Consider the following 11,550-nt stretch of genomic DNA (forward strand, 5'->3'; position numbering starts at 1 on the left):
CATTATTCTTGACAGTTGGATTTACCCTTCAAACTTTCTAATTGGTAAGAGGATATTTTATCAAGTTTGATTGAAAGGATCAAGAAGTACACAATTAACAAACTAAGAAAATTATATTCTAATGTAAAAATTCGTAGTAATTCAAAATGTCTATTACATCACGTCATTTAATTTATTTTTTGATAAAAGTCAATAGAAGAAATTAATCAAATAATATTCTAATAAAAAATTGACAGTGTCATTAAAAGAGAGACATTTTGTATTAATTAAGGTCTATACAAATTACTTATCGAAGAAGTTTCAAATGAAATGCGGTATAATGAAAAGTATATTATATTCTAATCTTGCTCTCTGCATTGTCTATCACGAATATTACTCACAAGTCACACCTTTGACGGTATATCATTGTTACTAATCTTGTCTCTCCTAGTATGTTCACATTCCATTTAAACATCATTATCTTTGCTATCTTCATCTTCTGAACGTAACAGTTTTTGACTGGTAAAACCGTTCTATACAATATAGTTGGTCTAACATCCAATCTATAGAACTATCCAGAAGTTTTAGTGATACATTTTTATCACATAAGATATTGTATGCTAGCATCAATTTCATCAAATCCACTCCAATTCAATCTACAACATCCTCTTCAATCTCCCCCATTTTCTTTGATTATGGACTAAGATACTTGAAGCTTCCTCTCTTTGGAATAACTTGTGTATCAATCCTCACTTCTCCATCCGCCTCATGTAATGCAACACTAAACTTGCACTCTATGTGCTTTATTTTAGTCCGCTCCGCCTGAAGCCTTTAGACTGTAGGGTCTGTCTCCAACCTATTGTTAACTTCGTCACATATCTCGTCAATCAATACTATATCGTTTACAAATAACATATACCATGACTTCTTTTTGAATATGCCGTGTCAATTCATCCAACACCAAGACAAATAAAACACGACAAGAGTTTGATTCATGAAGCAACACCATCTTGACTAGTAATAAATGTTCGAGTCTCCTTCACTATTGTTCTCACAAACACTTAAATATTGTAATCTTAAATTCAAAATATACAAAATATCAAAATGTACTTATTTTAAATATGATACGTGAAAAGTTTAAATTAAAAAAATATCAACATACATAATTTTTAAAATAAACAAAAAAATAGGACAAATAAATAGAAAGAAATGATATTGCTCTTGATGTGAAATAGATGATACAACTTCAGTGGAGGGATCGTGCCAAGAAAGACAGCAACAAATACAATAATATTACAATAATAAAATTCAGTTGATCATAAAAGAAAGTGTCAGCAAATAACTATAATAGCTATAACATGGAGGCTGGAGCTAAGGTGCAATAGTGGCCTAGTTTATTTGTAATTAAAAAATTTGAAATTCGAGTTTTAAATATAAAGAAAATATCATTGAACTCTGGCTGAAAAGCCAAAAATAAAAGCTATAACGTGGAGATAACTTAGGAATTGGCAAAAAGCAACTAAAACTAAAAACTAAAGTTTCACAATTTATGAGATTTTTATCAATCTTCTTAATGATTATATTATCATTAAAATCCAAAAAAAAAAAAAAAATTATCTTACACGAAAAAAAAAAAAAAAAAAACTCTTTTGGAATCAACCAAAGAAATCTCAGTAAGCATATTGATTCTTGAACTTGTTATTATAATGATGATAACTTGTTTCTTTGGCAACCGATTTTCTTATTATTAACCATATATATATATATGACACCCCAAACCCTCCAAAAAAACAGAACTCCACAAGGTAGCCATGGCAGTTTTCTTAAAGACCCATTTTTTATTCATTGTATTGATGTTTTCTTGTTTGTTGTTAAGTGGGTCAAAGTCAGTTTTTCATATAAAGGATGTTTTGCCAATTTTACCTGTACAAGTGTCATGGCCCATTGTCAATTCTCTCTACAGTGCTGTTGACCTATTGCCCTCTTTTGTTGGAGCTGTTTCAATCGCTAATAATAGTACACTTCAATGGAAAGGTGCTTGCTTTTACAACAATACTGCTTCATTGGAACTTCACAACAAAACTGGAAGTCGATTTGGCGGTGGGACTATCCATATCAAGGTTTTTTTCCATAAAAAATAATCTTTTTTTGTTATGATTATGGGTAGTTGTTGTTTTCCTTTTATTTTTGATGTTTGAGTGTATCAATTAGTAGAAGTTTTGGGTTTATGGTGGTTTTTTGTTTCATGTCTGTGTTGGTTGAAATTGGACTGCTGTTTTTCGGATTTTAGTTTTAGGTTAGTCTAGAGCAGAGATTTTAGTTTCATTATTGTGATGAACTTGCTCTTATTCGCAATACGAGCTATGTTGCTCGCACTCCGGGGTGCAGGTGTCCGATATGAATGCATATGCAGAGGTCGGATCATTCATGATCTAAATTTTAAATGGGGGGATTTGGCTAAAAGATAGTTTAAATATATGAAAAGAGAGTTATATGTCTAAATTACGAGATGTTGTATGGATAACTTAGAAGGTATAATGGGGAAAAATTTATTGATCAAGAGGAGAATCCGAGAAGGTGATATAAGGAAAAGGACTTAGATAGAGATTTTTATATACAAGGTACTCCACTTTCTTCAATTTCACCTTAGTTTTGATTACTAAAATTATTGTATCTGTCTCGAATTTCTCCATTGATTTTGGTCAAAGTAACCAAAATTGGTTGACCAAACCCAGTATGGATTCCACACCCACACCCATGTCGTGTCAGCATGGGTGTGGTATCAAAAGTGAAAAGTCCGAGCAACTTAGGATGCAATTAGTATTTTTGGTTATCTACGAAGAACCTTGTAGTTTCTTTTTCTTTAAATCTCTTTTTCTATTTGATATCTGTTGCTTTTGTTTTGTGTAGGAGAGAAACTAGGTGGAGGTTAAGCTTCTTTCTTTGCTATGGACTTCTGAAAATTGGCTTTTATCTAATTATTTGAAGATTTTGTATGGGTCAGTAAAGTTTGATTGGAACTAACAAAAACATTTTGGGATGTGAAATGATCTTAGCCAAAAGACATAAAGAAATAAAACATTTTGGTATATTATCTGTATACATTAATCTTAGCAACTGGAAATGGATCTTGAATCGCTAATGGAACTGATGAGGGAAACAATTTATACCTTTTTTGGATTGGATCAAGGCATCAAACTTGTTGGCTGATGACATTGTGCCTTAAAATGGTTGCTTCGTGATGGACGTAAGTTGAATCATGTGTGAGTAATACGTCCGAGCTAAGTGCGCAAGACTTTGAAACTCAAGTCAATAATATTCTTACAAGATATCTAAAACAAATTGAAAGTTTAGGAAATATATACATAGGAAAGATGAGATCACTGTGAGTGTAGGTGCTCGCCATCATCATTTTCCTTTTTGTTGTATATCTGTCTTTCTATCCACATCTCCTATATTCTTGCTAGTTGAGTATAAAAGGGCTTTATAACTGCTCATGGCTGTAGAAAATGGCTTCAACTTGGTCACTTAGAGTGGTCTCTTGAAGTTGCACTATTTTAGAGGTATTGGATGTTTAAGTAGTCATATCTCCCTACATGTGAGTTTATGATTGACATTGATATGATAAATTGTGACATGTGGTTGATGATGTGTTATTGTCAAGTATTGCATGCAAGGAATTTAGAATGGTGGTCTCTGGTGCTAGTTGTGCCCTCTGTGTCTTGAAATAGGCTGATTAGGATGGTTTGCCTGATAATGACGGTGTTGTCAAAGATCGGTTTGAGGCGTGTTTTAGCCCTTAACTAGGTTCAAAATAGGCTGAGTGGTTCACCTTGCTTAGGCAGCGCTTTAGCCACTAAGCCGCTAAGACGTGTTCCTCACCCTTGGATTGCGTATTGATGAAGAAAACACTAAAAATAATTATTTGGCTAATTATAATTTTTTTCAAAGCTTTTATCTTAATAATTGTTGTTTGTATTTATAGTTATTTATAGCTGTTTATATTTATAGTTATTATTTCTGTGTTGCATATATTTTTAATTGTTCTTTTCATTTGAGTCTTTCTTCATTAAAGCTTGCGTTTTATATGTGCTTTGCGCTTAAAGCTCCAACAGACTTCAATAATTCTTCTTTTCGTTTTTTTTTTAAAAAACTTTTCGCTTTTGATATCACTTCAGCCTCTTGTCCTTCTTGTTAGGTTGGGTTCTTTTCCATTGAACAATTTCTCTCTCTTTGTTGGGCTGCATTGGCCCTTATAACAATGTATGTCCCAGTTTCCCTTGAGATAAAATGAGTTGAGGTTAAGGAAGTTATTACTTGAATTCCAAATCTTCCCCTTCAGATGCTAAACGACCCTTTTACTGTAGTGGCTAATTAGCTTGGCACATGTATCTGTTGTGGCACTCTTTTCAGTTGTGTGATCTTTAAATCTATTAACTGCTGCAGCAGATTAGTTCCCAATTTTTTTTTTGAGAAGCTTTGACCATCTGTTCTTCAATAACGGCACTTCTCCATAGATCAGTACTCTTAAGTCTCAACTCTTAAGCTTCTCATTCTTAGGTTGCCTCCTCTGTATAGATTCTGTTGGTGGGATCAGGGAATAATTCTTCTAACATCTCATCTGGACTGGTCTGAAGTACACTAGTCGACATACCAATAACTAGTAATTAGTGGTTGTTTGTCACTGAATACGTACATGCAGTAGATTATGAATGAAATAATTTATGCATTTGTTTTTTCAGTTGATAGAAGACACTGAGGCGTTATTACAAGTCCTAGAGTCTCTATAGTTTTTTCAGTAGATATCCTCTTGCCTAGCAGTGTTTTGCTTCCTTTACCTGTAAATGTGGCTTCACAGCCTTTTTGTGAATTTAATACAAGCTTGCATTAAATTTATTGATTTGCCATCTCAAAAAAGTAGTTTCTTTGTCCAATTTAAGCATTTGATTTTTTGATGTTTAGTTTCTTTGTCCAATTTTATCTTACTTAATCCTTCGCCCTCTCTTACCAGTGAGGAATGGACTGTTATTAATGTCAAGACAATATAATCTTGATACATTGTTACTATATATATTGAACTTTTGGTTGGTCCTGACATAGGACCAATGTGGTAAATCAATAATTCACTAAATTTATGCAATACTCCCTTTGTTTCAATTTGTGTTCTATTTTCCTTTTTAGTACAACAACAACATACTTAGTGTAATCGCACAAGTGGGGTCTAGAGAGGGTAGTGTGTACACAGCCTTACCCCTGCCTTGTGAAGGTAGAGTGGTTGTTTCCAATGGAACCTTGGCCGAACCACCAAAGTAACTCATATAAAAAATAGTATGAAAAGGAAATAAGTAGTCCTTTTCAGTATGTTTAAAAAAGAAAACTTTCTATGTTTAGTAACTCTTTAATTGCAAAACTCCACTTGGCTGGTGTAAGACCACGAGATTCAGAGGTCATTTTGGCACATTATACACATCTTTAATTTAGAATCACACGATTCAGAAGTCTTCTTAACTTAAAGTTCACATCTCATCAAACGAAGACATATAAAATGAAATGTAGGGAGTAATACAATTGAAAAGAAAACATAGGTTCATCTAAATGTACAATTTTGATAATCTCCTTATTACTTAATTGGGAGGTTTTTGCGAAGAATGTTTGAATTTTTTTTTGGATAACTGTGAAATTTACGAGGGCCAGTGGGCAGTGGCACATGGTTCTGAACTCTGTTGATCTGAGCTTTTCCACTTAAAAACCAAGATTTTGCCTGTGGAAGGTCTCGAGCTTGTGATGTGCATCTAACCCACATCCCACGGATCCTGCCCTGCGATCTTACTACTAGACCAAAGCCCTCGGCACTCTAATATTGGAAATTAATGTCTCCTTGGACTTTTTCCGTGGCTTTCTTAATGCATTTAGAAACTTTGGTGTATTGTGCTAACAAGGAAGAGTTATTGTGCTGTTGTTAATGCGTCTTTGCATGAGAGTGGTTCAGCTCAACTACTGAATAACTTTTGGTGAGTTGAGTTTTTTAGGTTGTATTCATAAAATGCTTCATTCTCGTTTTAAATCTCTTTACACCTTTGATGAGAAATCACAGGTTTTATTTTACCATTTGATATATTTGATGTTCTTTTTATAGATTGCTTCTTGACTTACTAATTATGGAAATATATTGACCAATATACATCTTTTTGATAAAGTTAACTAAGTATACATCGAGTTACATTTTATATATTTCTCTTTCTTATGAGTGTATTCCCAAGAGAATGGCACCTTTCTATATTTGGAAGCCTATAAATTTTGAACTTCCCATTTTACCCTTAATGGCTTGCTCTTTACAGTGTCATGGCATGTTTAAGACCACAAGTTTTAAGGGTAGTTTTTGTATGTACCAAAAGTCTTTCTTTTTGTCTTAAGCTCCGTGAACAATCTAATAGTGCCATACAAAATAAAATTGAGGGAGTGACTGATTAATTTAATGGCTAAATAATGTACTTATTAATTAATAAATGTTCGTGGTCCCAAGGTTTTTATTAGTACATCGACATATAGTTGAATTTATACCTCTGGGACTGCTGTATTTTTTCAATAATTAATAGAGTATTTCTTATTGTTATTCAGGTCAACAATGCACACAGTTATTCTTGTATGGACCTTTACATCTTTGCAACTCCATATCGTGTGACATGGGATTACTACGCTTTATCTCGTGAACATACTGTTCAGATCAAAGAGTGGGAGTCTCAAGCTGAGTTAGAATATGTGAGTTGCAATTATAAATGGTACTTCATGGACATTAATATAAGCATCAGTTATGATAAGAGTAATGGACTCTAAAATACAAATGCAGGTGAAACGCAAAGGAGTCTCAATTTTCCTTATGCAAGCAGGAACTTTAGGAACCCTTAGAGCACTATGGGATGTTTTCCCTTTGTTCACAAACACTGGATGGGGTGAAAACTCAAATATCGGATTTCTGAAGAAACACATGGGTGCTTCATTTGACCAACGTCCTCAACCATGGGTCAGCAACCTTACAACTGAAGACATACATTCTGGAGATTTTCTTGCAATATCAAAAATTAGAGGGCGTTGGGGTGGTTTTGAGACGTTAGAAAAATGGGTATCTGGAACTTACGCTGGCCATAGTGCTATTTGCTTGAGGGATGCTGAAGGAAAGCTGTGGGTTGGAGAATCTGGACATGAGAATGATAAGGTACATTAACATTTTTTTGGCCTTCACATGAAGGTACTATTTCCATTGCTCTTTCTTTCATTGGGAGCAAAGACAGATTTATAATTATGTGGTTTCATGGACTTTTATGTTACGTGCTCAACAATCATTCTAGCGACAAGTATGCATCAAAGAATGGAAAGGGACAAAAGTGTCCCTTTTTGTGTATGTCTAAAATAATCCGCATATAGAATCTGATTGTTGCAAGCATGTGGCTTTTGGTTAGACTTTATCATGGTGTCTGGGTTGGCTTCTCTGAGAAGAAGTTGCAGTCTCTTGTTTTAGATATTATTTTCGACTTTTTGATGGATCATAGTAACTAGTAAGGTGGAATTTTTTGCTTCCATTTACAAAAACACATGTTACATTTCATAAGCTTCTTTCTTTATTATATTTGTACTTTCATATATCAACTGTGGCATGCATTCAGATTATGGAGTTCATCAAGTGGAAGATGAAACATGCTCCTCTCCTTCTTTTTGTGCATTAGAGATTTTTACCTTTTCCTACATGAGATGCAAAGGATATCAGTGTATTGCCACCGAACATTACAGAGTTAGCATAATTGAGCTTTGAGAGTCATTATGTTCCAAAAATAGTTGCGAGAAAAAAATAATTATTTCAGTGGAGTTAAAGGAAAAAAAAGAGGAAAATCTTCAAGAGTCTTAAGCTTTTCTTTTTCTCCTAGTTTCTTAGTCGCTTTCTGAGGTAAAGGAAAAAAATAAGAGAAAAATCGTCACGAAGCTTATTTTTTCTCCCTAGCTTCTGTCGCTAGTTTTTGTTTTTACAAAAATTAAATGTTACTATGTAGCTAGAATTCAACTCTTCTTTGCTGCTGTCGTTCTCCTTTCTTTTACTTGGTTCTGATATCCTTATGGTGTAGTTAGCAGCCTATCCTATAGCTAATTAGCTTTTAAGAATGATATCTGGGAGATATGGCTTGTTAGATTTGAAGTGTTCAATTGATTCCGTAGCTAGTGAAAATAAGCACCTTAATGCAGGTACAATAGACATTACCCGATACTACAAATCAATTTGAATAACTTCCGAGGGAAGTGTAGTATGGGGCGGTTTCAGGGTATGGACTGCCTAGTGATGCATATACGAAGTATACAACTTTAAGCATTAGTACAACTATGTGACAGTGCTGAGTTCAAATGCCATGTTGTATTGCTATCATATCAAATGATGTGATCCCTGTACAAAAGTTGCCTTATCTTTAATCAGATGAAGTACTCAGAACACCATGTTCCAAATTGTGTAGATTGAGGTAGTGTCTGGTAGTGGTTGAACCAAACTACCAGGGTAGGTTGGGTGTGAGGTTGAACCAAATAAGAAAACTGTTAGGGGTTGTTCGGTTTGAAGACAAGTTATGCTGGGATTGGTTATCCCGGTATTATTTCTCATTGACTATTTGATTTGTCGTATTAAAAATAACATGCATTGCATAATTTCTAAGGATAAGTTGTTTGTTTGCAAAAATACCCTCCACCTTACATAGTAGAGAAAGGGTTTGAGGGACCTCAGGGGTATTTTTGTCATTTTCATTGTTTTATCCTTGTACTATTATTCCACCCTCTGGCAGGATAACTTATCCTGATACTAATCCTTGGTATAACTTATCCAAGGATTAGTAACCAAACAAGGGATAAGACAATACTAAATTTTTATCCCAAGACTATCTATGACTATGCTTGTCCAACATACAAAACGACCCCTTAAAAGTGGATAGACATGATTACTGTTAAATTATGAACCAACTTGTTTGTGTATCTACTTTCAGGGAGAAGATATAATTGCTATGTTACCCTGGGAGGAATGGTGGGAGTATGAACTGACAAAAGATGATTCCAATCCACATATTGCATTGCTGCCTTTGCACCCTGATCTCCGTGCCAAGTTTAATCAGACTGCTGCTTGGGAATATGCACGAAGCATGGCAGGCAAACCATATGGTTTCCATAACCTAATATTTAGCTGGATAGATACTATTGACGGAAATTATCCCTCTCCCTTGGATGCTCATCTGGTATGCACCATCTATTCTTTCTGATCATAGGTGTGCCAATTTTTCTCTTGTTTTGAAGTGTTTCCTTCCATAACCTTTTAATAATCCTTTTACTTTGTAATTCTTTTCATTTGACACTTTATTCAATTTTTCTGCTTTGGCTCAAGCATTGACCTACGTTCTTTCAGATAAAGATTGTTATTGACTGGTGCATTTAAGATTCTAGACGTGTGAACTGTGAACTGAAATAAGTGATTAGCATGCATGTGCCTTTTCCAAGAAGACTATTGAGCTGGTCAGGTTTTGGTGTGTTGAACAATATGTTGAATTGGTTTTGATTTTAGTTTTATGTTTTTTTTATAGAATAGATCTTCATTTTTACACATAAGAGATTCGAAAATAACACACGAGATCTTTGCATGATCATTTTCTTGCATCCAAATTGTAAAGCATCCAAGTGACTGGTTTCCACTTATTAGCTTATGATAGCTTAAAGTTCATCAGAAGGTTCATGCCATATCAATTTGGCTGAGATGAATTGATATCAGCAGCTGGTTTCGTGGAAATATAACCAGACTCTGAACTGCCAATGGTCAGTGGGGATCTAAAATATAATCTTATGCACTGTTGTGCGGATGTTCTTTTGTGCAAGAACATCAAAATATCATATGATGATGCTCACACTTTTATTTACTTTTGAGATGTATGAAAGAAGGTTGAACACGAGAAGAATGATGAGTGTATAGTAGGAGACATGGAAATAGTGCTACTGTATTGCTTTAGGCCTCTTAAATTTGGTGCATTTGTGAAATTTCACCAGCTTTAATTTGTTGTTGATATGTTACTCGGTACAGGTTGCTTCTGTCATGACTGTTTGGAATCACTTACAGCCCGCATATGCAGCTAACATGTGGAATGAAGCCTTAAACAAACGACTTGGAACTCAGGTCATATCTGTTTTCTTTAATTAGTGAGCTGCTATTTATTGAGATAAAAGTTGGACAAAAAATACACTCGGAGCAGCTGTTCATCTAAAGATAATACATGCCTCCATTAAATAACTAGTTTAATTAAGTCGAGCAAATTACTATGAAATGAAGAAAGCTGAATAACATAACTATAGTTTGCCCTGAAAATGCACAATGGTTGGTTAAAAGCATGCTGTCAAAATTCTCTAGCAAAAAGCCAAGAGAGTGCAGGCTTGTTCCATACATCTGATATGATGGACAACTAATGTTGAATGAGGATCTGAATTTTGTGTCCATGCAGGGCCTTGATCTTCCTGATATTCTTGTCGAAGTTGAAAAGCGTGGGTCATCTTTTGCCAAATTGTTGACTATCCCAGAACAGGATGACTGGGTTTATAGTGATGGGAAATCAACATCTTGTATTGCTTTTGTTCTTGAAATGTACAAAGAAGCAGGACTATTTGGTCCACTTGCTAGTTCAATTCAGGTTACAGAATTCACGGTGAGTTCGTTAGATGGATTTTGAAGTTCCATTTTCTGGGTTAGGTGGCTTTTAATTTTCAGTTGTTTGCCCCTGAGCATTGGGGTGCATTAAATGGATGAATCTGAACCTATTGCATTCATAGTAGTATTTTTTGCTTATCCTGTCATATTATTCACATATGCCTACCAAGTATATATTTTGGTCTATCGATTCCCTCTTAGTTACTTCCCCTGTGTCGACTGCTCTATTTTTGTGCTTGGGTTATCCTGAAATGCATACATGGTTTACTTTCCCTTTAAAAAGAAATGTTTCCGCTATACCCTCGACTACTGCAAAAAAAATTCACCAAATAGCCATGAGAGGAGCCAAGGGCCCACGTTTATACTGTCTAAACTTGGTCTATTTTCTGTTTTGGGCCTACTTCTATATATATATATATATATAACTCTTGCATTAACAGTTAGTGAAAGAAAGTGCTTCGACCCTTTTTGGTGCATCTAACTCAAAGGCATATAGAGTCTTGTATCAAATTTCATTGAGATACTAATAAACTGGTAGGGTTCTACAGTCCATGCTTTCATGAGGTAATGGTCTTAAGTTCTCACTTGTTGTTTCGAAGTGCAGATAAAAGATGCTTACTCACTCAAGTTTTTTGAAAACAATACAAATCGGTTGCCTAAGTGGTGCAATGCGGATGACACAGTGAAGCTTCCTTTCTGTCAAATTCTAGGGAAGTACCGTATGGAATTGCCTGGATACAATACAATGGATATATATGCCCATATGAACGAAAAGTGCCCATCAATGCCTCCAAAATACTACAGGCCACAAAGTTGTTGACAATGATTTTTATGCCTAGCTATCTTGCTGTAGTTTAAGG

At 34.7% G+C, this 11,550-nt stretch overlaps 1 protein-coding gene across 1 annotated transcript; it reads left to right on the forward strand.

Moving 5' to 3' along the window:
• Nucleotides 1–1,691: 1,691 nt before the first annotated feature.
• On the forward strand, nucleotides 1,692–11,550 carry LOC125820906 (uncharacterized). The gene is made up of 7 exons (XM_049500330.1): nucleotides 1,692–2,099; nucleotides 6,598–6,738; nucleotides 6,827–7,192; nucleotides 8,994–9,239; nucleotides 10,073–10,165; nucleotides 10,488–10,688; nucleotides 11,295–11,550. The coding sequence occupies exons 1-7, from the start codon at nucleotides 1,791–1,793 to the stop codon at nucleotides 11,508–11,510; spliced, it is 1,572 nt and encodes a 523-aa protein (XP_049356287.1). The 5' UTR covers nucleotides 1,692–1,790; the 3' UTR covers nucleotides 11,511–11,550.

This window comes from Solanum verrucosum, unplaced genomic scaffold (genome assembly GCF_900185275.1).
Source record: "Solanum verrucosum unplaced genomic scaffold, falcon-dt-bn FXZP01000289.1, whole genome shotgun sequence".
In the NCBI taxonomy this organism is placed as follows: Eukaryota; Viridiplantae; Streptophyta; class Magnoliopsida; order Solanales; family Solanaceae; genus Solanum; species Solanum verrucosum.

What these genes read in the sequence shown, in the direction of transcription:
- LOC125820906 (XM_049500330.1), top strand. Translation starts at nt 1,791, where the DNA reads ATGGCAGTTTTCTTAAAGACCCATTTTTTATTCATTGTATTGATGTTT. An exon ending in CTGGACATGAGAATGATAAG is followed by an intron (nt 7,193 to 8,993) that starts GTACATTAACAT and finishes ATCTACTTTCAG; the next exon opens with GGAGAAGATATAATTGCTAT. An exon ending in TTCAGGTTACAGAATTCACG is followed by an intron (nt 10,689 to 11,294) that starts GTGAGTTCGTTA and finishes TTCGAAGTGCAG; the next exon opens with ATAAAAGATGCTTACTCACT.